Genomic DNA, 27,938 nt, shown 5'->3' on the forward strand with positions numbered 1-27,938 from the left:
ATTGGTTGGAAATGTTAAGAAATTTGGAATGCTTAAATTAATTTATAGTGAAAATCCTTTTTTATGTAGTATTCACATACTAAAGCAAGGGCAAACATTCAAATGATTTTTTTTGTCTCTATCATGACTTTCTATTTTAATTTTTTTAAAAGATTTTATTTATTTACTTGAGAGAATGAGAGCATGAGAGAGGGTGGGGGGTTGGGGGAGTGGGGAGGGGCAGAATCAGACCCCCCACTGAGCAGGGAGCCCAGTGTGGGGCCCAATCCCGGGATCCCCAGATCATGACCCGAGCTGAGGGTAGATGCTTAACTGACGGAGCCACCCAGGCGCCCCCATTTTAAGTTCTTTAAATGGCTGTGATTAAATAGTTGGTCCTTTTGGAGTAGGGCATGGAGAAAACACAAAGTACATTTTTGAAAAAAGATTTTATTTATGTGACACAGAGAGAGAGATCAGAAATAGGCAGAGAAGCAGGTGTGGGGGGTGAGAAGCAGGCTCCCCGCTGAGCTCGATCCCAGGACAGTAAGACCATGACCTGAGCCTAAGGCAGAGGTTCAACCTTCTGAGCCACCCAGGCACCCCACAAGGTACATTTTTTTAAAAAATGGGAGATTTAAGAGAAAATAGGAAAGATTTGAGGGCATTTGTTTACAAGTGACTGTGGGATCATTTGAAGTGTAATGGTTATTCATAACATCTTTCTCATTTTTCCTGCCTGCTTGGGATGCAGATTGTCCTGCATGGGATTGGCCAGTGTCTTGGAGGAATGGATCATGTTTTTTAATTGTGTTTAGGAAAGCTGGCTATATATGTGAGTGAATACTGTGAACCCGTGGCACAACTCAATTGATTTTCATTTAAAAAAATTTAGGTGGTTTCATGGACACCTCTCTGGGAAAGAAGCAGAGAAATTACTAACGGAGAAAGGAAAACACGGTAGCTTTCTGGTACGAGAGAGCCAGAGTCACCCCGGAGATTTTGTTCTTTCTGTCCGAACTGGTGACGACAAAGGAGAGAGCAATGATGGCAAGTCGAAAGTGACCCACGTCATGATCCGCTGTCAGGTAAAGTCCCGCTTGAACCACAGCTCTGGCAAAATGTTCTCTTTGGGTAATTCTTCTGCTGGAGGAAGACAGACATCACTTCCGAAGTCAGATTTTCTGAGCTCAGGCACAGGCTTATATGCTTTCAGAACATTATTTATTACAATTGTTTCATCATTTCAGAACTTTATTAAATTACCTCTTTCCAGTCTATCGCTGGCAGATTAAATCATGCCTCAGAGCATCATCTTTTATCCTGTGCCACCTGATCTGTTTTGGCTGGAGTCGGCCTCAGTCTCCCTGTTTCTGAAGTGATGGCCTCGGCTCCTCTTTAGGGTTGTCACAGTCTGGCCTGATACTGTATTTGCCTTCTTTTTGGAATTCGTGCATCAAGGCTAGAAGAATTGAACTCTTTCTCTCTCTCTTTTCTTTCTTCCTACCTTCCTTTCTTTCCTTTCCTTCCTTTTTCCTTCCTTAGATTTTATTTTTGAGTAATCTTTACACATAATGTGGGGCTCAGTCCCATGGTGAAGAGTCATATGCTCTACCAACTGAACCAGCCAGGCGCCCCTGAACTCTATATTTCTTGTTTTTCTTTTTTTTTTTTTTTTAAGATTTTACTTATTTATTTGTCGGAGAAAGAGCATGAGAGAAAAGCATACAAGCCGGGGGAGCAGCAGGCAGAGGGAGAATCAGCCTCCCTGCTGAGCAGGGAGCCCAATGCCGGACTTGGTCCCAGGACCCTGAAATCATGACCTAAGCCAAACACAGGCACCTAACTGACTGAACCACCCAGGCATCCCTCACTATTTCTTGTTTTTAATGTGGTTGCAGGACTAAGGGCTAAGAAAGTTAATTCTTGGTCAACTGTGTCAAACTTTCCTTAAAAGAAACTATTTATTTATTGCTTCGGTTTTTATTATTTTTTTTTTTTTTTTTTTTTTTTTTTAAATTAAAGATTTTATTTATTTATTGAGAGAAAGACAGTGAAAAAAACGAGAAGAAGGTCAGAGAGAAGCAGACTATTGAGCTGGGAGTCCGATGCGGGACTCGATTCCAGGATCATGACCCATTCAGTCGTCAACCAACTGAGCCACCCAGGCGTCCCTATTGCTTCGGTTTTTAAATTAAATTTTTGGTAAAAAAATGCAGCTTTATTGAGGTATGACTACCGACCATTCAATTCAATTCCAGAACATATTATCCAACTACCGACACTAATTCCAGAACATTTTCAGCACCCCAAAAAGAAACCCTGTGTCTATTACCAATCACTCCTCATTATTTCCCCTCCTTTCAGCTCTCAGCATCCCCTAATCTACTTTCTATTTTTATGGATTTGCCACTTTTGGATGTTTTATATAGATGAAATCATGTAATATGTGGTTTTGCCTCTGGTTTCTTTTACTTTGGATAACGTCTTCAAGGTTTATCCATATTGTAGTGTGTGTCAACCAGCTCTTTATTGTCAAAACATTCCATTGTATGGCTAGAGTACATTTTGTTTATCCATTAAAAAATTTATGGGCGTTTGGCTATTATGAATGCTGCTATGAACATTTGTGTACAGATTTTTGTGATACTCGATTTGGTGAGACAACATCCTCATATTTTCTTTTAATTTATAAAGTACAGTTTCCTTTAGTCCTTTGAACATATTTATACTAGCTGATTTCAAGTTTTTATCTGGGCTTTCTCAAGGACAGTTTCTATTGAGTGCTCCACACCCCGCCCCCCGCCCCGCCATGTTGGTCCATACTTTCCTGTTTCTTTGCATTTTTCCAAATTTTTTTGGTTGGAAACTAGACATTCTAAGTAACATAATGTGGTGATTCTGAAAATCAGATGCCATCTTTTCCAGGGTTTGTTGTTGCTTCTTTTTATTGTTTCTGTAGTTATTGTTGCTCTTTCTGTGTTTTGTGATTTTCCTTTATTCTTTGCTATGTGAGCTACTGAAGTTTTTGCTTTGTTAACTTAGTGGTCAGTTAATGATTGAACAGAGATCTCCTTAAATGCCGTGAACCATTAAGTCTCCCAGCCTTTGCCACAGGGTGTGTGTGTGTGTGTGTGTGTGTGTTGGGGTACAGTTTCAATGTTCTGGCAGATTACAACTCTGCCTTAGCCTTCACTTTCTGTTTGTACAGAGCCTCAAGGTCAGCTAGAGGGGAAGATTAGGGTTTCTTTGGATCTTTCCTGAACTTCACACACCCCTGCACATACACATAGCCTCCTAGCTTCTTAAGAATATGTTAGAGTTTTTTTTTTTAACTGTTAAATTCCAGTTAGTTAACATACAGTGTAATATTAGTTTCGGTGTACAGTATTGTGATTCAGCTTGTCCCTTCAAAAGCCAGTGCCCATCACAAGTGCATCCTTTTTTTTTTTTTAAGATTTTATTTATTTATTTGACAGAGAGAAATCACAAGTAGATGGAGAGGCAGGCAGAAAGAGAGGGAAGCAGGCTCCCTGCTGAGCAGAGAGCCCGATGCGGGACTCGATCCCAGGACCCTGAGATCATGACCTGAGCCGAAGGCAGCGGCTCAACCCACTGAGCCACCCAGGCGCCCCACAAGTGCATCCTTAATCCCGTCACCTATTTCCCCCATCTTCCCACCTGCCTCCTCTCTGGTAACCATCAGTTTGTTCTTTGTAATTAAGAGTCTGTTTCTTGGTTTGTCTATGTCAGAGGCTTTCCACGCCCTCCATGGACATTGCTTAGATTTTCCTTTTTTCATTTTGGTCACTGTTTTATTTGGCTTAACTGGAATTGCCAGTGCAGGCTGCTGTGGTATTAAACGGTTGCTGCTGATTGTTTTGGGCAGATCCCCTGAAGACAGGGCTCTGAGTCAGGTCAAATAAACATAGGCTCTGAAAACAGGATTTTTCCAGGGAGATGCTAAATAGGCCCAATACAGGTATATCTCAGAGATATTATGGATTCGATTCCAGACTATTGCGGTAAAATGAATGTTGCAGTAAAGCAAGTCAAATTAATTTTTTGGTTTACTGGTGCATATAGAAGTTATGTTTATGCTGTACTGTACTGTAGTTTATTGAGTGTGCAGAAGCATTGTGCCTGAAAAACAATAGACAGTATACTTTTCTTTTGGACAACATACCTTAATTAAAAAATACTTTATTGCTAAAAAGCGCTAACAACCATCATCTGAGCTTTCAGCAAGTCATAATCACTGATCACAGATCACCATAACAAACAAATATAATAATAACGAAAAAGTTTGAAATACTGAAAGAATTACCAAAATGCGACACAGAGACACAGAGTGAGGAAATACCATCAGGAAAATGGCTGTCAATAGACTTGCTTGATGCAGGGTTGCCACAAACCTTTAATTTGTAAAAAATATTTATTTGTAAAGTGCAATAAAACGAGGTTTGCCTGTAGGGATTATTCTCTGGGGATCAGTCTCTTGAAAGAGGTCCAGATTCATTCTTTTCCCCTCCAGCTGTGCGAGGTCTCTGGCTTTCGCAGCTACTGTGATTATGAGGCTGTTGGTTTTCAAGGCTGTAGAAGAGCTAGAGAGAGATACATGGCAAGTTAAAATGTCATCGTTTGCTCCTTACCAAGATGCAATCATTTTTCTTGAATAAATGGTCCTTGGAGTGTTGCAAGTTCTTGGTTAGTTTCCAGAGTTCTGAAAAATTTCATGACAATTTTTACTAGTTTTTTTTTTTAAAAGAATTTTTATATGTTTATTTGTCAGAGAGAGAGAGCACACAAGTGGGGGAGTAACAGAGGGAGAGGGAGAAGCAGACTTCCTGCTGAGCAGGGAGTCTGATGTGGGACCTGATCCCAGGACCCTGGGATCATGACTTGAGCCAAAGGGAGATGCTTAACTGACTGAGCCATCCAAGTGTCCCTTTACTAGTGTTTTTGTTGCTTTTATTGAAGAAAGGATTTTCAGAGGTCTTTCCTTTGTCATTCGGAAAGTGCTAATTCCCTACTCTATTTTTAAAAAATTTTTAAAAAGATTTTTAAAAAATATATTTATTTGAGAGAGATAGATCACAAGTAGGCAGACAGGCAGGCAGAGAGAGAGGGGGAAGCAGGCTCCCTGCTGAGCAGAGAGCCTGATACAGGACTCCATCCCAAGACCCTGAGATCATGACCTGAGCTGAAGGCAGAGGCTTTAGTCCACTGAGCCACCCAGGCGCCCCCATAATTTTATTTTTATTTTTATTTTTTTTAAGACTTTATTTATTTATTTGACAGAGAGCGAGAGAGACATCACAAGCAGGCAGAGAGGCAAGCAGAGAGAGAGGGGGGATGCAGACTCCCTGCTGGGCAGAGAGCCCGATGTGGGGCTCCATCCCAGGACCCTGAGATCATAACCTGAGCCGAAGGCAGTGGCTTAACCCACTGAGCCACCCCGGCGCCCCCACAATTTTATTTTTAAATAAAAGATCATACCCAAATATCTTCTTATATAATTTCTAGGGTATCGTATTTTCTTAATAATAATAAAATCTTTTCCTTTTGCTTCCCTTAAATAGCCCATTTTGATCTTTTTGTCAGAAAAAATTTCCTGGCCTCTGTTTATAACTTCCCTTTTAAATTTTCATTGGAAGAAGAAAGTAAAGACATGTATGTTGGCTTTTAGTGCTGCCTGCCCAGCCTTGGAGTTTGTTGTGTTTCAGAGAGAAGTCGTTATGTACCTTTTCTTCAGCAGCCTACTGTATAGTTTCTTAGCCTATATATGTAAATAAATAGTAAAGAATACTGTTTCTCCTTTCTTTTAACTTCTTAATTAACTTAGGAAGGGGACAATTTTTTGCATGCTAGTTGCTGAGCGATACTTAGAGCTGCTCACACCTCCCGGTCAGCTCTTTGACTCTGGCTCGGTCTCTCCAGTTCCATTATCCTTGCTTCCTCTCCTTTGTACTCCTCCAGCTGTTTGATCTTGGGGGGCGGGGGGAGAGTCAGTCTCTGTACTTCAGTTGGGAAAAGCAGTAATTTAGCACAAAGGTAATAAGCAGGATTTTTTTCTTGTCTTGAAAGGAACTGAAATACGATGTTGGTGGAGGAGAACGGTTTGACTCTTTGACAGATCTTGTGGAGCATTACAAGAAGAATCCCATGGTGGAAACACTGGGCACAGTACTGCAACTCAAGCAGGTGAGCATATGGAAATCTAAAGCCCCATCTCCTTGTAAAGTTACAAAAAATCCCAACATGGAATATTTCAAATAGAGAGTAGTAAAGTAATCTCATGGATCTCCCCACACTCATCACCCAGCTTCAACTGTGATCAGCTAACGAAGGCTTGTTTCATTGTTCCTGTGCTCACTGCCCTCCTCCTGTGGCATTTGGAAGCAAATTCTAGATATTAACATCATTTCCGTGATTATCTCCAGGTGTATCTCTAAAAGGCCTCATAGAGTTTTTAAAGCAAGCTTTTACCAAGTTTGCATCTAGATCAACCTTTGGTTACCTTTGGGTTATTATACTTAACTCACTTTGGAGTAATTGCTATCTTGAAGTTTACCTAGTGGCAGATTATATCATCGCTCTAAGTAATATTGTAGTCTATTTATAAAGAAAAATAGTTTCGAATATTAGCAGAGTAAAGTGTGTGTGGAGATTGAAGAAAGACATATTTCCTCACAAAACAGAAAAGAAAGTGAAACTATTTGAAAACTTTTATTGTGAATTACTGTGTCCTTTGAATTTCCTGTCCTTGCCTTACAAATGATCAACATGAAACTCTTTTTTTTTTTTTTGCATTAACACTTCTTTTTTTAATACTTTCTTCATTTCACACCAACTGCTGAATTTGATTAGCCCCTCAACACAACACGTATCAATGCTGCTGAAATAGAAAGCCGGGTTCGAGAGCTAAGCAAATTAGCTGAGACCACAGATAAAGTCAAACAAGGCTTTTGGGAAGAATTTGAGGTAAGTTATTAAAAAAATTTTTTTTTACATGAGTTATTAAATCCTATTTTTAATGAGAGAGAAGTTGGCCCTGTATTTGGAATTGGATCTAAAAGACCTGAATCTGTGTTCTTTCTTAATTCAGCCATTGATTGACATGGAACAAGTTGCTGAGGGGGCTTCTTTGAAATAGAAGGGCATTGTGTTCTGGGAGAAGGGAGTTGGCAGTTAATATTAAATGAATGAGCCAATAGCTCCATTTGCCTCTTTTGGTTTGGACTGCTGGCAAACACCCAGAAAAACAAAAGGATCTAATTCCTTTGGAAGATTTCCAGCATGGGCTGGCTTCTTTAGAAAGAATCTATAGCCTTATTGCAGTGAACAAGTAAAAGTGAAATACCTCATGGCAGTTTTAATTTGGGAGTTGATATTTATAACTTTGGGAAGTTAAGTGAACTGATTTTTTTCTTGAAACCAACTTGGGTAGGAGAATGTGTCCAGAGGGAATGTGCTGTGTTCCTGTTCCATTCTGGTATGTCACTTGCCAATTTGTATTGTAACGTCATTCTCTCTCTGCTCATCCACTGGACTGCAAACTTCCTCAAAAACAAGAGTTTTTTTTTTTGAACTACCTTCATAGTTCCTTCTAGCATGTGGCACAGTGCCTAGTACATGGTAGAAATTCCATAAATAGTCGTTGAATGGGTGTTTATATTTAGCTAATATTTGTGTCAATTTATTATTACTCTTCTGTTTATGGGAAGAGTAGACTATGCCATACTTTCTATAGGACTTTAGACTTCATAAATATTTGTGGGATGAGTGAGTGAATTGGCCCACATGAAGTCTTTGAAACCACAGTAGGGCAGATCAACTTGTTGAGATAGACATCACTTCCGTTTTACAGAGGAGGAGCTGTTAAGTAAATTGTCCAGGGTCTACACCACAAATACCGATTGTACTGCGGCATTGAGGTTGAGTGCACAATAGAACGGACCTAGTCCTCGCTCCACGTTGCTGAGCAGGAACTTGAGCTCAGGTTTATTCCTTTACCCCAGGCATGGGGTTAATCAAACCGAGGACATTGTGGCAAACAAGACAGACAGGGTTTCTGTCTTTAAGGAGCTTCCCTCTCTAGTTGAGAAGGGAAGACAGTGAGAGGGAGGGCATCACCAAGAAAGTGATGATCAACATAGTGAGTCAGGATTTTTAAACCTCAAGCTCAGTGCTCTTTTCATTCTGTCCCACCAGCGGAGAAAATAAAGGGCAGCATTTCTATTCTTTTTTTTTTTTTAAATTACATTCACTTTATTTCATTCATTTCATGTAGTCTTCATAAAGCCTTATGAGGTACGTACGATGGATAAGTACAGAAATTTTACAAACCTTACATTAAAATTTGAATGGAGAGGGGCGCCTGGGTGGCTCAGTGAGTTAAGGCCTCTGCCTTCAGCTCAGGTCATGATCCCAGGGTCCTGGGATCGAGCCCCTCATCGGGCTCTCTGCTGTGCAGCGGGAGCCTGCTTCCTCCCTCTCTCTCTCTCTGCTTGCTTCTCTGCCTACTTGCGATTTCTCTCTGTCAAATAAATAAAATCTTTTAAAAAAAAAAAAGATTTGAATGGAGAAGCTATTTTTCAAAACTTTTTATTACACAAAATTTCAAATATGTACAAAAGCGGAGAGAAGGGCATAATCCTAAAAATGTGTCTGTCACTGAGCATTAACAATAGTTGATATATGGCCAGTCAAAATTTTATTTATATATGTACTTATTTATTTAAAATATTTTATTTATTTGTTAGAGCACAAGCAGGGGGAGCACCAGGCGGAGGGAGAAACAGGCTTCTCGCTGAGCAAGGAGCCCGATGTAGGAATACATCCCAGGACCCTGGGATCATGACCTGAAGCCAAAGGCAGACGCTTAACTGACTGAGCCACCAGGTGGCCAGTCTTTAATTACTCCTCATTGATTCCCTGAGCCTTGGCTTATCTTTTTTTTTTTTTTTAAGATTTTATTTATTCATTTTTAGAGAGAGAGAGCACAAGCGAGAGCTGGGGTAGGGGCAAAGAGAGAGGGAGAGAGAGAATCTCAAGCAGATTGCTCACTGAGTATAGAGCCCTACATGGGGCCTGATCCCACAACCTTGAGATCATGACCTGAGCCAAAACGAGGAGTTGGATGTTCAGCTGACTGAGCCACCCAGATGCCCCAGCCTTGGCTAATTTATTTATTTATTTTTAAAGATTTTATGTATTTATTTGACACAGAGACACAGTGAGAGAGGGAACAGAAGCAGGGGGAGTGGGAGAGGGAGAAGCAGGCTTTCCACTGAGCAGGGAGCCCGATATGGGGCTTGATCCCAGGACCCTGGGATCATGACCTAAGCCAAAGGCAGACACTTAACAACTGAGCCACCCAGGTGCTCCATCCTTGGCTTATCTTGACGCCAATTCCATGTGTTTTTTCATCTATAACTATTTCGTTTCAAAAGATTTTAACCAGAATATCATTCTCACAACTATTAACAGTAATTCCTTAACATTAATGGATGTCATTCACTGTTCACATTTTCCTGATTGCCATGTGTGCACGTGCGCACATACACACAGTTTGTGTGAATCAAGAACTGCTTTATCCTGTTTAATTAAGAAAAAAATTTGAGGGGTGTCTGGGTGGCTCAGATGGTTAAGCGTCTGCATTTGGCTCAGGTCATGATCTCTAGGTCCTGGGATGGAGCCCCATGTCGGGCTCCCTTCCCAGTGGGGAGTCTGCTTCTCCCTCTCCCTCAGCCTCTCCCCCTGCTTGTGTGCTCTCTCTCCCTTTAAGGAATAAATAAAATCTTAAAAAAAATTTTTTTTAATATAATATATAAAACAGATTTATATAAAGAACCCTCTGTCATTATCAGCTTTGCCAAATATTATTATTTTATTAATAAATACTCTGTTTATGGAATTCTTAAAAATTAATCAAAATACTGTTATACATCTAGAAAAAGTAAAAGCTCACATACTAGTATATCATGCTAGTTGTTTTATAATTTTAAAAAATTTGTTTGTTGGATTATGAGTCAGATAAGCTTCACACATCTTTCTCTCTTTAAAAAAAATTTTTTTTTGAAGATTTTATTTGTTTATTTGACAGACAGAAATCACAAGTAGGCAGAGAGGCAGGCAGAGAGAGAGAGAGAAGGGGAAGCAGGCTCCCTGTCAAGCAGAGAGCCCAATGTGGGGCTTGATCCCAGGACCCTGGGATCATGACCTGAGCTGAAGGCAGAGGCTTTAACCCCCTGAGCCACCCAGGCATCCCTAAATTTTTTTTTTTTTAAGATTTTATTTATTTATTTGGCACAGAGAGAGATGACAAGTAGGCAGAGAGGTAAGCGGAGAGAGCAAGGGAAGCAGGCTCCCTGCTGGGCCAGAGAGCCTGATGCGGGACTTGGTTCCAGGACCCTGAGATCATGACCTGAGCCGAAGGCAGAGGCTTAACCCACTGAGCCACCCAGGCGCCCCTCTCACATTTTTCTTTTTTAAAAGTCTTCTGTTTCTTATATTTTGGCTCCCTTCCCATCCTTTCTTCCCCCTTCCTTCTTCTCCCTCTCCCTCGTCTTTGTGTGTTCAGGCTGCCACAGGCCGGCTAGTTTATGGACAGTAATGTATTTCTCATGGTCCTGGAGGTCTGAGGTCAGGGTGGCAGCATGGTCAGGTGAGGGCCCTCTTCTGACTTCTTGTATGCTCACATGGCAGAAAGGATGAGGGAACTTTGTGGGGTCTGTTTCTCCCTCTCTTTTTCTATAGAAAGATTGCACGCACGCATGTGAGCAGGGAAGGAGGGCAGAGGGAAAGTAGCAGAGAGGGGGGAAGAGAGAGAATCCCATACTTAATCCTATAACCCTTAGATCATGACCTGAGCCAAAACCAGGAGACAGACACTCAACTGACGGAGCCACCCAGGTAACCTTGGGGGCGTCTCTTTTATAAGGATACCCCACCTCTTAATATTGTCACCTTTGGGGGCTAGAATTTCTTTCTTTCTTTCTTTTTTTTTAAAGATTATTTATTTATTTATTTGATAGAGATCACAAGTAGACAGAGAGGCAGGCAGAGAGAGGAGGAAGCAGGCTCCCCACTGAGCAGAGAGCCTGATGCGGGGCTCGATCCCAGGACCCTGAGATCATGACCTGAGCCGAAGGCAGAGCCTTAACCCACTGAGCCACCCAGGCGCCCCTGGGGGCTAGAATTTCATTCAACATGAATTCTGGGGGAACACAAACATTCAGACCATAGCACCCTCTTTATTGTTGTTGTTGTTAGAGAGAGCAGGTTTGTTGTCCTGGAAGTTCTTTATGGTCTGGATTTTGCTGAGTTGTGATTACTAAAAATGGTTTAATATTTTTTTCCATTAAAGAGCAACAAACCCAACACGTCTTAGGGTAGATCCTTCAGAGATGGATAGTCTCATTCCTAGGCCTTAAACTCCCTGGTAATAGTCTTCTCTGTGTGGTTGTAAACTAACGGGCTATATAATTAGGTTATGGGTTTCATTTTAGGTTTGCGTTTTAGAAATTTTATTCGTAAGTATATGAAATGTTGCCTTTGATCCTAAAGTCAAACCTAAAAAGTGTATTCAGAGAAATCTACCTGATACCCCGTGCTTTTCTCCCTTTATAGCCATTTTTCAAAAAAGTTGTAGTGTATCATTACATTTTAAAATACAAGCAAATATGTATATATTTCAATATCCCACTCTTTCACAGATAAACAGTAGCGTAACTTTACACGTTTTTTCCCCAGCCTTGCTGTATTCAACATCCTGGAGATCATCCACAGTATTATCTAGAGACAGTCTTCATTCAGTTTTACTGCATAGGACTCCATTATGTGGATGTACTATCGTTCTTTCTGCCTATTGATGGGCATTTGGATAATTTCAGTGTATCACAGAGAGGACACAAGGAGTGGTCTTGTGCATGCATCTTTTCCTATTTTTGCTGACTGTCGTTAATAGTAACATTTTTAAATGTTTCACTTTAAAAAACACAATGGTTGTTACTCATCATTAATTTTTATTATGTTATCATACACAATTTTGGTTAGTATATTTGAAGTCTGAAAAATAGCATTTTAATTAAAATTGAAAGATACCAAACCTTCTTGGTAAAGAAAAGAAATAGCAAGCTACTATTTGATCTAGATCCATGTTCATCTTACACATTCTTTTAAAATGGTAACCGAGATGATCATTTGTACACACTACTTTTCCTTTACAGTGACTATGAACTTTCAAAAAAATGACAGCAGTGAGGTGGGTGTCTATCGTAGTGGTGGGTTTTTGAACACTAAGTTCACTTGGGCAGTGCTTAGGGAAACAAAGTCAAATCATCCCAGAGAGCTTGTGGCAGTAGGGGTGTTTTCATGATCTTGTTGGTCGGATCAAGATGTGAACTCAGAACAACTCCTAGCCTGACTTTTCTGGCCTTGGAAAAAGAACGATTCTACATACTAACCTGATGATTTCACGCTGTGATATTTCAAATTCACATCTTCTTTTATACATCATTAACAACAAAGGGGAGATTGAGTTGGCTTTTGGGAGAAATGGAAAAAACAAGATCATGTCTGTTCTCTGTAGAGGTCAGTCTGCTGTGCTAAGTTGTTATTCACTGTATCAGAGTTACTAACGTTAACTCTGATAACAAAGCTAGATCTTTCTGGATCTCCTAGGTACCTCCTGCTCAAATCTAGTTAATTTAAAAAAAAAAAAATGCCCTTTGAGGTTGTGGCCAGGGGAATATGGCTAAGAACAGAACCAAATCATTATAGAAAAAATTACATTTGTGGTACTGGAGACGCACCATAAATCCTTTGAAACTGAAGTTTGATCCCAACAGCAAGGCAGGAAGACATTATTGTTTTGGCGATCATTCTTTAGTTGCTTCCTGGGAGGTGATAAATTTGGGATCAGTTCCTTCTTACCATGTGTTTGATGGTCTTTAAAAGTGAACCAGAGCTCTAAATTGCAATGCCTTTCGTAACTTAACTCTGACAGCTGTGTTTTGTTTGTCTCTATGCCCGACTCTGTTATCCGTAAAACTCTGTGTGTCCTTTCAGGTATGTTACCCCAGAAGACACAAATTACGTCCACGTGGGACGCATCTTAAATAGAGTCTCTTGTGAAGCGCTTTGAGTCTTTTTTCTTTTGCTCCTAAAATAAATTCAGGTTGTTGATCTTCTAGGGTTATGTTGTAGCATGAAGACGTTGTGACTCCAAGTCTGATTTTTTCCTAGAGACTGCCCATTTTTGGTCTGTGTAAACATCTTGTGTCTCTGGTATATTTCTCCTTTTAAATGGGAAGAAGCGGATAACAGTTCTAGATTTGTTTGTAATGAAGTAAAGTTCTGCTGAAATGAGATACATAAGTGAAAAGGCAGGTTATGATCTTAGAATTCTGTGCCTGCGATGTGCCTTGTCTGAAACCTGAACTCAGCCCTTGTGCGTCTTAGTGATGTGCATACTGCGTGGCTGCATTTAGAGGGTCTTTGCACTCTCTTCCAAGTATTGTAATACTTAAAGTGTAAGGTCATTGGCTTTTACTTGGAGAAAGACCGAAAGTCTGTGCAGGGTTCTAAGCACAGGAAGGATGTGATCATGCTGGCTACCACATGGGACACCCTCTGTAAGGGGCAGACGGAAGCAGGGAGACCAGCAAAGAGGCAAATCACAGTAATCCAAGCAGGGAAGTGGCAGTGGTTTGATTCAGGGTAGCAGCAGCAGAGGTGGCTGGGTTCTCGAGACGTTTTGAAGGTAGAGTCGATGGATTGTGTGGTACAGCAGAGTTGGGGCCAGGATTTGATGAAAGTTTTTGGCTTGAGCCATTGGTAGGATGGAGTCAATTTACTGAGATATGGAGAGACTGGGAGAATGGGTTTGGGGGCAGGTGGTCAACTTTCATCTTGGACTTGTTTTTTTTTTTTTTAAGATTTTATTTATTTATTTGACAGAGAGAGATCACAAGTAGGCATAGAGGCAGGCAGAGAGAGAGAGGAGGAAGCAGGCCCCCTGCTGAGCAGAGAGCCCGATGCGGGACTCGATCCCAGGACCCTGAGATCATGACCTGAGCCAAAGACAGTGGCTTAACCCACTGAGCCACTCAGGCGCCCTCATCTTGGACTTGTTAAAGTTTGAACTGCCTGTTAGACATCTGATGGGAGTAGGTTTGTTCCTGTGGTGTAAGGGATGGGCCTGTACTAGAATGTTCCTTTCTCACTTCACCTTACTACCACTCCTCAGTTCCCAGCCTCAGGGTCATTTTTTCAGGAAAACCTTCCTGGATCCCTATCCGCACACCTGGATCGGTTCTTATTACACGTGCACCTAGTAGCTGCCCTTTCCTTGTTAATCCTTGCTGTCCTTGGGCTTCACGGGCACTCTCTGTGGCTGTTGTTTTCATGCTTATCTCTTGTACCGTGAATTCACAGAAGCAGATGACGTTATTAGGTCTGTTGGAATAACAAGAGGTTTTGCTGAAATGAAACCATAAAGGTGAACAGAAAAAGAGAGAGAGTTAATCCTACTATTTAAGGTTTCCTGTGTGCGTATTATCCTAAGGAAAGAACCCAAAGCAGCCCGTGGGCTATACAAGGACAGGTAGTCCTGTCTTATTTCCTGCAGCCCCCAGGAGACACTACAGGAAAGCCTGGTGTATTGAGTGTTGAATAGGAGTTGTTTTTGGCGGCGGGGGGGGGGGGGCGGCGGGGAGAGAAAGAGGTATTGTGTTCAGACTGTATATTCAACAGGGAACAGCTTTCTGATGCTTAAAAACTATGGGGGAATGTTCCAGGCTTTGCTTTGAGATGGGCCTCCTTTCTCCCATGCAGTTTTCTTGGGGAGGCCCTGCTTGAGGATTGTGAACACACATTTTAGTCTTCGAGATTACACACTTACATCTACACACTTGCCCAAGAAGATCTGATTCAGGGTAGCAGGAATGAATTTCAGAAAAATTTTAGCTTTGAACCTCCTGTTTCAGACTTAAAAAAACAGAAAAACCAAACCCACAACACACACCCATACAAACACCACACAACATCATATCAACTGGGGTTATTTTTTTCCCAGCGCCGTAAAGCTCGTTTTCCTTAGTAATTTGCTTTTTGTTTTTAAAGCCCGTCCTCCTCCTGTTACGCAAGCCTCTCTCTGTCATGGTCTGAAGCTGTTTTCAGTTTGTGGGCATTGCAGTCATTTCCCTGACAGCTATACAGATGTCCTGGATCCTGCCAGCTTCTCTGCCAACCGACGTGTCTCCAGGAGGGGCTAATGCCTGTCTTCAAACCCACAGTCCAGTTTGATTTCCTTAAAGTGATTACATCCTGCTCAGGGGAGCTATAAATTCTACTTGGAGACGCTTCGGTTTTATGGAAACAAGACTTTAACTGCACCCCAACGCTGTGTCTAGAATCATAATTCTGGCTGGCGATCTCCAGCAGAAATCTTCCTTCCCCTTGGTGGCCGAGCCCCACTGCCCCTGAACAGCACCCCCCCCGCCAGGGCTCCAGCCTTGTGCTGAAGAAGGTGCCAGGATGGCAGGCTGGAGCCGGAGCCAGGATTGTCCACGTCGGCCTGCGCTTCTAGTTGCTTCATAGGAGACCTGCTGCCTTCCTGTGGGCAGAGTACTGCCGCGGTTCGAGGCTTTATTCTGCAAGCTAAACGCTCCGTTCTTCAGAAATTCTTTTGTTTCCTTTGGACTCTTTCTCTTTCGGTGCCTCTCTCTGTTCTGTTCTTTGCCCCTCCGGTGTCAGGTTTTTCTCTTTGGAGTTGGGTCATTTTGCTGGAGCTGCTTGACATCTTCCCGGAGCACAGGAACTGCAGGTGCTTTCGGGGGCTTCCCCATCTCTGCCTCACGTTTCCCTTTTGCCCTTAAACAACCTTGCTTCTTTCCACTGCAGCCATCGTCCTCTGTCTTCTGCATCGGGGTGCCCAGTGCTGCGGCCTCCATTTCTTCTGAGCTCCTGCCCGTCTCACCTTGGGATGTGACTTCTTCCAACGTACCGAGCGAACACTGGTGACAGACCGCAGTGGCTTTCTTAATGTGTCATAAATAGTCTTCGCTTTAGCCTCTCTTTCCCGGTGCTGTTTTGGAGACCACTGTCCAGCTCCGCATTCCCACGGTGTGCTTTTCTTGGTTTCTGTGACCTGTGGCAGCATGCACCTGGTTTCTGCCTCCTTCCCCTCCTGTGCCTCTTGCTGTTTGCTGCTTGTTCTCCTGACCGGCTAACTCTGCTGGTTCTCGAACACACGAGGTCTGGGCCCTCTGTTCATCTTGCTTGAAATTCGCTCTCTGCTGGGGGGGCACATGCATTCTCAACCTATGCTGGTTACCTCAAAGTTTATCGTGCTTCTGAGCTCTGGTTTTGCCTTTTAAATCATGCCTTCGACATTTCTTGGTTGTCCTGTGTCTTCAAATTAGAGCATTCAAAATAGGAGTCAAGCAGACTCCTATAACCGAATAACCGAAATACAAACCGAATAGCCCCCTTTATTTCACTGTCTCTGGTGCTCAAGCTCTTTACCCTGTGGCTCCGTGGGCCGGAAGGAAGAGCCTCTCATTGTTCCTCTTTGTCCCCTTCTCCCATACGTTGCCACTCACCAAGTGCTGTTGAACCTTCTTTCCTAACATCTCTCTGCTCTTAGAGGTTGGAAGGAAACTAGCATTTATTGTCTACTTGGTGCTGCGTATTGGGCTAGGAAAGGCACCTCATTGCATCCGTGGGCACATTGACGGAGCAAGGCGCCTGCTCAGGGCTGCTCAGGGAGGCTGTGGCAGAGGGGTCTTGCCTGACACCGGGGGTGCAGACTCTCATCACCCCGGGAGACACAAGCTGTTCTTTCCCCCGTGTCTGACCTTCATTCACCCTTCATGCGAATCTGCATTCAGCATTTCTCCTGTCCCTCTTTGCTCAGAAACCATTAGCGGGTCCCCCTTTCCCCCTTTTGCATTTTGATGAAGAAACTAAAGCCCAAACAAAGTGAGAAACTTGTCCCCATGGGACAGACACATGGTTGACGGTGCACTTCCACGTAGACTTGACTCCAAGTCCATACTTCTTTTCAGTCAGCTGTTGAAGAGTCTTCTGCCTCATTGTCAAGTCCCACCATTGTTTTTCTGACTCTCTGCATCTAACCCCATTTGCCACCACTTTCTAACACACAGCTTCTAGACTCATTTGCCATTCTTCTTCACCTTTTTTTTTTTTTTAAGATTTTATTTATTTATTTGACAGACAGAGATCACAAGTAGACAGAGCAGAAGGCAGAGAGAGAGAGAGAGACAGAGAGAGAGAGAAGAGGAAGCAGGCTCCCTGCTGAGCAGAGAGCCTGATGCGGGGCTTGATTCCAGGACCCTGGGATCATGACCTGAGCTGAAGGCAGAGGCTTTAACCCACTGAGCCACCCAGGCGCCCCCTCCTTCACCCTTTAGTAGCTCTGGCCTCTTGGCCACATTTGCTTGCCCTCTCTAACTTGCTGGGATGTCTTCCTTTCTTCCTTGGACCAGTCTCAATACTTCATCTGCTTCAGGCCTCAGCTCTTTCCAGAAACCTGCTTCACTTAGTTTTCATGGATCTCATTTGCTAAGTTCCACACCACATAATTAATTCCACACTTAATTATGGATTTGTCTTGACTGTTTGGTGCAGTTTCGTGTGTCAGAACCTGTTCTTCTACAGGGACCGTGCCTTTTAATTCATTTTTCTTCTGATTCTCCACCTTCTTGGTGGAAAGGAGACGGGGCTTATGATAGGCAGCTGGTTGGGGGCCAGATCTTGGGTTAGTTCTGTCTGTCATCTTCATAAGTGCTTGTCCATCATATGGGGCCTTCTCCGGTGACGGGAGTCTACAGCTGCCCCTTCGTTCCCAGCTGGTGCTGTGGACGTGTTGGGGACAAGCTGCCCCAAGTCCACTGCACAGAAGTGGTGACAGGCTGTGCAGCGTGGTGTCAGGAAGTGGGGGCTTTCACCCGCCCGTGGTGCCTGGTGACACTGCAGAGTTTGCAGTAGAGAGGATGGGCTGAGAAATTGCAGCGTTCCTCTGCATAGGGGACAGATGCCAAAAGAAAACAGAAGTTCATTCAGACTGGGTAGAAGGCCTGGTTTTGGATCCTGCCCAGGTGGTTACCGCTGTCTTAATAATTATTCACGGCGTCAGAGCCAGGGAGACCATCTGCCCGACAGCCTTTCTCAGCTCCCTCTCTGTCCTTCAGGAGGCCATGGCCAAGAGTGGGGTGTATGTGGGGGGAGAGCTAATAGGAGCTTTTACATTTTTATTTATTATTACTTTGTTTATAAAAACCCTTCCCGTATTATCGAAGTTTTCAAACACTCAAAAGTAGAGGAAATAGTGTGATGGACCTTCTTTTTCCCAACAACCAGCTTTGACACTTACCAACATTTTATTAATCTTCTTTTCTCCATCTCCACCCCTCCCCCACCTCATCCATCATATATACACCCTTGAGTTTTGTTTTTTAAATTTTTATTTAGTTTTAAAGATTTTATTTTATTTATTTGGCAGACAGAGATCACAAGTAGGCAGAGGCAAGTAGAGAGAGAGGGGGAAGCAGACTCCCCGCTGAGCAGAAAGCCTGATGCGGGGCTCCATCCGAGGACCCTGGGATCATGATGTGAGCCGAAGGCAGAGGCTTTAACCCACTGAGCCACCCAGGCGCCCCTCTAGTTTAGTTTCTAAAGCAAAGTAAATTGGGGCAGCTGGGTGGCTCAGTGGGTTAAGCCTCTGCCTTCGGCTCAGGTCTTGATCTCGGGGTCCTGGGATCGAGCCCTGCATTGGGCTCCCTGCTCTGTGGGGAGCCTGTTTCTCCTTCTCCTTCTGCTTCTGTCCCATTGCCAACCCCCCTGCCCCCGCCCCGGCGCTCATGTCACACTCATTCTCTTTCTTTCAAAATAAATAAATAAAATCTTTAAAAAAAATAGAAGCCGAGTAATTGTACAGTTTGGTCTGGTCTTAATGGTTAGTGGTGTTATTTTTTTGATTTGTCCCCACTGCTCAGAACAGTGCAGGCAGAATGATCATTGGGCTGTCGTAATGGTGCTTGGCAATTTGAGGCTCTGCCGTTTTGTTTGCTGTCTGTCTGTCTGTCTCTCCTTGATCCTGCTCCATTTGGATTCATGGCATTCTGGTCAAGAGTCAGGTCCAGTGGTTTCAATCAGGGCTCTGGAAGTCATGTGGGGGTCTCTTTTGGTCATTACAGTAAGTGGGGACTGCTGCTACTGGCATTTAGGCTGGCAGGGGCCCCAGGGAGTGGGAAGCAGGGGTGTTCATTCATCATAAATGTCAGGGGGATGTTTCTGCACCATGAGCACTTGTCCCATCCACTGTTGGTCATGCTCTTGGGCACTTCTTCTTTAAAAAAAATTTTTTTAAAAATAATTTTTAAAAATTTTATTCATTTATTTGATAGAGATCACAAGTAGGCAGAGACGCAGGCAGAGAGAGAGGAAGGGAAGCAGGCTCCCTGCTGAGCAGAGAGCCTGATGCGGGGCTCGATCCCAGGACCCTGGGATCATGACCTGAGCCAAAGGCAGAGGCTTTAACCCACTGAGCCACTCAGGTGCCCCAATATTTTATTTTTTAAGTAATCTCTGCATCCAAGGTGGGACTAGAACTCACGACCCTAAGATCAAGAGTCACATGTTCCACCAACTAAGCCAACCAGGCGCGCCAGCTCCCGGGCGCTTCAGAATGTACACTGTGGAGCAGGGGATCGGCTTTCTCTTAATGCCTTTTAAGGCTTAAAATCTGATACAATCCGTTTGGCTCTAGATCTGTTTTGGCTCGTGCAATCAGGAGACTGTAACTAGCCTCTAGCATGTTTTTAAGGGTTCATCGTTCGATCCAAATTCTTTGTAATACTTGGGCAAATGGGGTATCTTGCAGCCTCTGTCCCAGCTGTACATTGTCCCTTTTTCTGCCTGTCATTACCATTAGCATCCCTGCCACTGCCCAGTGGAGGATGCGGATGGAGACACAGTGACATTTAACTTGACAGGTCGTTTGCAGCTTTCTTGTGCCCCAGGGACTGCTGGTGAGAGAGAGGTTGTGGAAGATAAACCACGGAAGGGTTGTAGCCTGTGGGGGCCGGCTTATAGGATATTCTTCTGCTGCTTCCAGCCATCAGCCTGGTGCACCCCATAGCAGGTGGTAGCTGATTATCTCGGGGGCAGTTAGGGAGCCTCGGCGGGCAGAGTATGGCCAGTCACCCTTCTGAGTTCTTTTTGTTTTCAGCCGCACTCTAGATGGATGGCAGCCTTCCTCTGCAGGAAATGAAATGTGTTCAGACAACTTGGGCCCCAGGCACAGATGAGAATGGACTAATGGGCACCGAGGATAGAGCTGGGGGGAGACACACAGTTAGTCATTATTAATCTGTGACAGCTGCCGGCCGCTGCCGCTTAGCACGGATGGTGCCCGGGGTGCAGGTGCTCTAGGCTTGTCCTTTCTTGAAGACTCTGGGGACCGTAGGCCTGTCTCAGCCTGTGTGCTGTGTAGACCCCAAATCTGCATGATAGAGGCGTCTGGTAACTTGATGCAGGATGAGGGGAGCCCCTAGTCGACCTGGGGAGAGGGTCCAGCCAACATGTGTGTTTCTGCACTTTCCATGGTAATCTCCCTTAACTCTTATGCCATCTCTGCGGGGTAGGTAATTAGGACTGTTCCCACGTGACACTTGAGGAAGCTGAGGCACAGATAGCGAAGCAGAAGCTGAGGTTAGAGGCAGGCCTCCATGAGCTCAGAGAAGAGTGCCTTGTTCTGAGAAGCCGAGACTTGGGCTAAGTGCTCGCTTGAGCGCCTCACTGTCAGGCTCGTTTTGAATCAAGCGGCTAATTATTTCCTAGCCTCCCTCCCCACCCCCCGCCACCCCGCCGCTCTTTATAGCTTTTGTGGATCTTGTTTCTCTTCACTTGTTTGACTTCTAAGTGGCTGAGTCAGTTTGCAGCGTTTGAGCTGCTTTTTGAGCCTCACCTGCCTATCTGAAAATCACGACTGAACCTTTTTTCCTAACGTGGCGACATCGCTCGGGAAGACTGGCTCACAGTTCAGAGGAAATGCCAGCCCGCAGAAGGCAAATGGCTTTAATTACTTAATCTGGGCTCGTTTTAAAAATTGGAATGACCGTCTCATCATCGGAGTTCTGTGTCCATTGTATTTTATTCCTGCCCAGGCTCCAGCTAGCTAACTGCCTGTGCTGTGAGCCGTGTGTCAAGGCCAAATGCTGCATTTTCAATCCGAGATTCAAATAGCAATTTAAAATCCCGACTTTCATACCTGTCTGTGAAATTCACTTAAATGGAATGGAAATACAGTGGGCTGCTTGTTATGAAACATTGACTCTCACTCCTGGTAGAAACCTTTACGAGCTGGAATTTATATATACATACACAGCACACATATATTTTCTTCTTTTTACTTTGCCTTCCACTTTCTTGATTTGCCTGCTTGTGATTTCTTCTCACAAATTAGACTTTTTGGAAACTAATGGTCCCTTAAAGAGGTTCATTTGGGGGCGCCTGGGTGGCTCAGTCAGTTAAGCATCTGCCTTTGGCTCAGGCCATGATCTCAGGGTCGTGGGACTGAGTCCCGCATCGGGCTCCCTGCCAGTTGGGGAGTCTGCTTCTCCATCCCCCTCTGTCTCTCTCCTCGCTCCTGTGCGCGCTCTCTATCTCTCTCTTTCAAATAAATCCAAGTCTTTAAAAAAAAAAAAAAAAAAAAAAAGAGGTGCTTTTTTTAATTTTGAAAATAAAACCTACCCCTTGAACATGGCTTGTCCACCTTCCTGTCTGCTTCTCCAGAGGATCCTTTTTTTTTTTTTTTTTAAAAAGATTTATTTATTTATTTATTTGACAGAGAGAGAGAGATCACAAGTAGGCAGAGAGGCAGGCAGAGAGAGATGAGGAAGCAGGCTCCCTGCTGAGCAGAGAGCCCGATGTGGGACTCGATCCCAGGACTCTGAGATCATGACCTGAGCCGAAGGCAGCGGTTTAACCCACTGAGCCACCCAGGCGCCCCCAGAGGATCCTTTTTGCTTCCCCATGTCTCCTCTTCCGCTGGGGCTAGTCCCACTGTGGCTGCCTTGTTTAGTCTCCCCCTGATCATGTTCCCCACCTCCTTCCCCTCCAGAAGTGTCCCTCTCGACCCCTTCCAGGAATCTAACATTCTCTTCCTCATTCTCTGGCTGGGAGAAACCTGGGGAGTGGGTGTTTGTGTAGACGCAGGCTGGCTGCCTCGCGCTAACGTGGGTTTCTGGCATAGGAGGAGCAAAGCTTGCATGCCCCCGATCCAGCCATACCCAGTACCTCTTCTGTTGGAGCTTGCTCTGAATTAAACAATGGTAAAAGTAGGCAGCAGATCATGAAGTCAAGAGCCTGATCACAACTGTTATTTATATGCTCTACACTGATGCTCATTGGCTTTCATTCTTTTTTTGAGTTTTTTTTTTTTTTTTAAAGTAATCTCTACACCCAGTGTGGAGCTTGAACCCACAAACCCGAGATCAAGAGTCACATGCTCTTCTGACTGAAACAGCCAGGCACCCCGACTTTCATGCCTTTTTAAATTTTTTAAAAATACTTTATTTATTTACTTGAGAGAGAGAGATAGAAAGAGAGAACACGAGTGGGGCATGGGGAGAGGGAGATGTAGGCTCCTCACCGAGCAGGGAGCCTGACCCTGGACCTGATCCGAGGACCCCGGGGCCATGACCTAAGTCAAAAGCAGATAGATGCTTAACCGACCGAGCCACCCAGGCATCACTCCTCCCGCCGACTTTCATTCTTAATAATTGTTACTTTAAAAGGTTTCTCTACTAATAAGTATTAACTCATTGTAAAAAATTTAGGCCAAATAAGTGAAGAAAAGGCCTTTATAATCCCACTACCCTGAGAAAACAATCCTCATTACCTTTTTGATGTATAGTCTTCTGCCATTTCTTAGTTACATAGGCGAATGCAAATATATGGCTTATGTAATAATACTGTTTTGGAAGTCTGACCTTCTTTTCACTTAACACTTACCCTGATCATTTTCTCAAGGCATTAAAAATTTTCCTAGAATGTCTTTTTAAATGGCCGCAGAACATTTGTTTGTATGAATTAATGTCAGTGTTATACAGGCAGCCCTTTCTTACCGGAAATTGTTTTTGGCACTGTTGATGCAGTTTTAAGATGAGCATTCCTGTAGCTGTCGCAACCCCGAACCTTTCCTCGGATAAAATTCTTACAGCAGAACTGCTGAGCCATGCTTTATTTTTTTAAAGCTTTTGATGTGCAATAATATTTACTTTTTTTTCCCTCCAGACACTACAACAGCAGGAGTGCAAACTTCTCTACAGCCGAAAAGAGGGTCAGAGGCAAGAAAATAAGAACAAAAATAGATATAAAAACATCCTGCCCTGTAAGTATTAATATTCTGTTCAGTAACAGTGACTCTTGGAGTGTTGGCTTCCTCAGCGTCCCTATAACTTTTCTTGTGTGCCACGTGCCTCCTCAGAAGATCCGAGGCCTTAGCCCCTTTCAGTTGTGAGTGGTTTCCAGAATTGTCAAACGTGGTGGGATGGTTGACGTTCACCGCATGTCTGTGCTGCCCGTCCTGGGTCAGACTGCCACCAGGTGATCCTTGAGTAGGTTGTTTCCTTCTGTTAATTAATTTTATCTGCCTAAGAGTGAGAATCTCAAGGCTTGACATCTCCCAGGGTCAGGCCACACCAAGACCCTTAGGGGGCCCAGGCTTGTGTCCTTGCCCTTCATTCAGCACTCAGCCTGTGGGGCTTGGGGAAGGCCCACCTCCTTGCTGGGACTCCATTCCCTCTTCTGGAGAATAGGCAGTCTCCCCTCAAGGACTCTTCAACTGCTCTGCTCCCTGACCTCCGGAGCTCGGGTTACAGGAGATACAGGTACATACCTACACCTAGCTTGAAAAGGACCCAGAGGTATCCACAAGGCGTTTAACACCCGAGTGCTGCCCAGTAGAGCTCAAGCCGAACCACAGAGAACAAGGGTCCTGGAAGGATGGAGGTCTTGGGTGAGGACCCCAGAGATGGCACGAAGCAGTTGTCGTAGCTCCTCTTTCCTGAGGGCTCACCCTGTGTCAGGCTCTGCATCGGTCTCACTTACTTCTTACCCCAGCATAGAAAGCAGATGTTCTGATTTTCCCAGTTTTATAGACCATTTCAGCAAGGTTGCAAGCAAGGGAGAATGGGCATTGGAGCCCCCAGAGCCACAGTCTTAGCACCACGCTCTTTCTCGGAGGGGTCTCCGGAGGGGGCTATGCAGGGCGGTCCGCTGGGGGGGAAGGAAGGAACACTGAGAACTTCTTTTGATTTATATCCTTTATCTAAAAAGAGAAAGAAAGAAAAATTTAAATCTGACATACAGATTGATGGCAGTGCATGCATAATGTATTTACCAACTTAAAAATAGGGCTTGTTTGTATATATATGTGTGTATTTCCGTGTTCAAAAACTTCACAATGAAAGTTTTATTGGAATGCATGAGCAAATTTGGTGAGCAGTGCAGTAATGTCTCATCAGATCCAAGCCATTTTGTCAGGTATCATAACCCCGTTGTGCTCGCATGCATGAGTGTACGTGTGTGTGCCTGTGTGTGTGTGTAACATGGTCTTTCTGTGTACATAGGTACACGTACGTGGTACATATGTATATCGCATCAATATGGTTATTTGAGTTGTGTGTAGGTGAGGATGGGAGAAAGTGGAGGCATTAATAGTAGTGAGAAGAGGCGATACAAATTTGCAGAGAATCAGTCTGAGTCACAGCATGGTCCTCATGTCCTTGGGGAAGCCTCATCCTGTTTATGTCTAAGTTTTCCTTTCTGCTCAGGAGACCTAGTGGAACTCGTTAGTAAGATGCAGGGATGTAGGAAAAGGTGACGGGAACAAGAGTATGCAGTACTTGAATAGAGTATCATTGCCTTTTCCTCTCTTAAAAATCCCAGTCAGATGCTTCCTCTTGATTAACATCTTATTTATTTAGAGATGGGGAGTCTGAGACATGCAGCTGTATTACTAATTCCCATTGTAAAATAATTTTTTAAGAGAGGGAAGGTGGGGAGGGGCACAGGGAGAGGGAGAGAGAGAATCTGAAGCAGGCTCCATACCCAACATGGAGCCTGACGCAGGGCTCCATCTCACAACCCAAATCAAGAGTTGGACACTTAACTGAGTCTCCCAGGAGTGCCCCTCCCCTTATGGTAAAATATGTTGCTTAGGTAGAGCACTCAGACTCCTGTATCAATCATGTACTTTTGTACAGAATTTAGTCAGTTGATACTATCAGAATCTTACCTTCTAGATACCGTATTTCATTCTGCTTCATTAAAAAAAATCCCACCATTTGTATTATGGAAAGTTTCAAATATACTCATAAGTAGACAGAACAGTATAAAAAACCATACATACCCACCGCCCTGCTCTCAGTGTTGTTAACTCATACCCAGTCCTGTTGCATTTATACTCTGAGCCACTCTTCCTCACTCCCCAAATTATGTTGAAGTGAATCTCAGACATTATGTCATTTATCTATACTTTACTCTTCCTTTTTTTTTTAAAGATTTTATTTATTTACTTGACAGACAGAGATCACAAGTAGGCAGAGAGGCAGGCAGAGAGAGAGGGGGAAGCAGGCTCCCTGCAGAGCAGAGAGCCCGATGCGGGGCTCGATCCCAGGACCCTGGGATCATGACCTGAGCCGAAGGCAGAGGCCTTAACCCACTGAGCCACCCAGGTGCCCCTCTTCCTTTTGTTTTAAAAAAAAAATCCACCTTTTTGTTTTGAAATACTTTTAGACTCACAAGAAGTTATAAAAATATACAGAAGGTTCCTATGTACTCTTTTTTTAAAAACCTTTTTTAAAAGATTTTATTTATTTATTTGACAGAGATCACAATTAGGCAGAGAGGCAGGCAGAGAGAGAGAGAGAGAGAGAGAGGAGGAAGCAGGCAGAGAGCAGAGAGCCCGACTTGCGACTTGATCCCAGGACCCTGAGATCATGACCCGAGCCGAAGGCAGAGGCTTAACCCAATGAGCCACCCAGGCACCCGGTTCCCATGTACCCTTTATCCAGCTTCTCCCAGTGATAATATCCTGTAGATCCATAGTAAATGGTCAAGACCAGGGAGTTCCCATTGCTGCTTTTTCTGTCTTAAAGATAGCATTATGAGGCATCATATGGTGTTCAGATTGTTGTGCTCATTTAGGATTTAATCTTTTATGTGGTTTTATCATGAAGTGAACAGAACTTGGTCTGGGTGGAAGGGTAACTGATTTGAAGTGACGTGTCCTGAGGAGGTATGACTGTGGTCTCTTTTTCTTCCAGTTGATCATACCAGGGTTGTCCTACACGATGGCGATCCCAATGAGCCCGTTTCAGATTACATCAATGCAAATATTATCATGGTAATCTTTGTTTCCCACAGTGTTTTCTGACCGTACATTGCCAGCCATTGTTTGTATTTTATGTTTTCTGTTGCTTGTGACCCTGAAAGCAACATTCAAGTGTTTGATGCATTTTCTTCCTAAAATTTCTAGCCTGAGTTTGAAACCAAATGCAACAATTCAAAACCCAAAAAGAGTTACATTGCCACGCAAGGCTGCTTGCAAAACACGGTGAATGACTTCTGGCGGATGGTATTTCAAGAGAACTCCCGAGTGATTGTTATGACAACGAAAGAAGTGGAGAGAGGAAAGGTATACTCAAGTTCTTCTGATACAGTATTTTTATTTTTATTTTTTTAATTTTTTATTTTATTTTTTTTTAAACTAAGAGGTTTTTCTGATACAGTATTTTTAAAGTATTGGCCATGTCAGGTTGAACATGTTAAGAACATGTAAGAATAAACAGATTAAGCTGGGGCACCTGGGTGGCTCAGTGTGTTGAGCTACTGCCTTCGGCTCGGGTCATGATCTCCTGGTCCTGGGATCGAGTCCCGTATCAGGCTCTCTGCTCAGCGGGGAGCCTGCTTCCCTCTCTCTCTCTCTCTCTCTCTGCCTGCCTCTCTGCCTACTTATGATCTCTGTCTGTCAAGTGAATAAATAAAATCTTTAAAAAAAAAAAGATTAAGCTGATTCTAACTGACCCTTGGGAGAAGAGAGAGTAGAAGAAATTCGGTTGTGACATGCCTTGGTGTAGTTTTCTTTATGTTCCTTCTGCTTGGGATTCATTGAGCTTCTGGAATCTGTGGCTTTAGAGTTTTTTCTGCATTTGGAAATGTTTTATTATTTCTGCATACACGGGACAGCAATTTACACGTATATTGGGCTGCTCGGCATTGACCTGAGGCCTACTGAGGCTTTGTTCATTTTGTGCGGTTGTTTTTCTCCGCCTTGTTTCATTTGGGATAGTTGCTTTGGCTGCGTGTCTTTAAGTTAATCTTTTCTTCTGCAGTGTCACTGCAGAAGAAACACTGAAGTGTTATTACTATTAGTGTGTTTTCCATAGCAGACATTGTTTTTTCATCTCTAGAAGTTTTATTATTGTTGTTGTTTCCTTTTAATGCCTTCTGTGTGTCCCTTTTTAACTTATACCTTCTGGACATAGGGAGTATATTTGTAATAGCCGTTTTAATGTCCTTATCAGTGATTTCACTGGTCATATAAATTATACTTGTCGTGACGTGTGAGCATTTAAACATTAATTTGAATTATTTAAGCAATATAGTCATATACATATCCAGACACATGATGGTTACGGTTAAAATTGCCTTTGTCACTGTCCCTTGTCCACCCATTTAAAGTCCCTGTCACCAGTGTGATGTGTATCCCTCCATGCTCTCTTCTTGGTATTTACATACATACATGTGTGAGAGGCATTTACAGGTATGTGTGTGCTTACATGTGTATGTGTGTCTGTGGAGGTATATAGCACTGTTTTCTGAAAAACACTGTATGCAAAAGTGTTTTCATATACTAACTT

At 43.5% G+C, this 27,938-nt stretch overlaps 1 protein-coding gene across 2 annotated transcripts in view; it reads left to right on the forward strand.

Annotated features, from left to right (window-relative positions):
• Positions 1-27,938, forward strand: part of PTPN11 (protein tyrosine phosphatase non-receptor type 11) — an 86,541-nt gene that overhangs the window by 32,245 nt on the left and 26,358 nt on the right. For both annotated transcript variants that reach the window (XM_004753269.3, XM_004753270.3), the window contains exons 4-9: positions 875-1,067; positions 6,067-6,183; positions 6,850-6,963; positions 23,308-23,404; positions 26,343-26,422; positions 26,555-26,713. In XM_004753269.3, the coding sequence (XP_004753326.1) occupies positions 875-1,067; positions 6,067-6,183; positions 6,850-6,963; positions 23,308-23,404; positions 26,343-26,422; positions 26,555-26,713 (760 nt within the window). The remainder of the gene's footprint in view (positions 1-874; positions 1,068-6,066; positions 6,184-6,849; positions 6,964-23,307; positions 23,405-26,342; positions 26,423-26,554; positions 26,714-27,938) is intronic.

The sequence above is a fragment of the Mustela putorius genome, unplaced genomic scaffold, assembly GCF_011764305.1.
Source record: "Mustela putorius furo isolate JIRA1106 unplaced genomic scaffold, ASM1176430v1.1 tig00537248_pilon_pilon_pilon, whole genome shotgun sequence".
Lineage (NCBI taxonomy): Eukaryota > Metazoa > Chordata > Mammalia > Carnivora > Mustelidae > Mustela > Mustela putorius.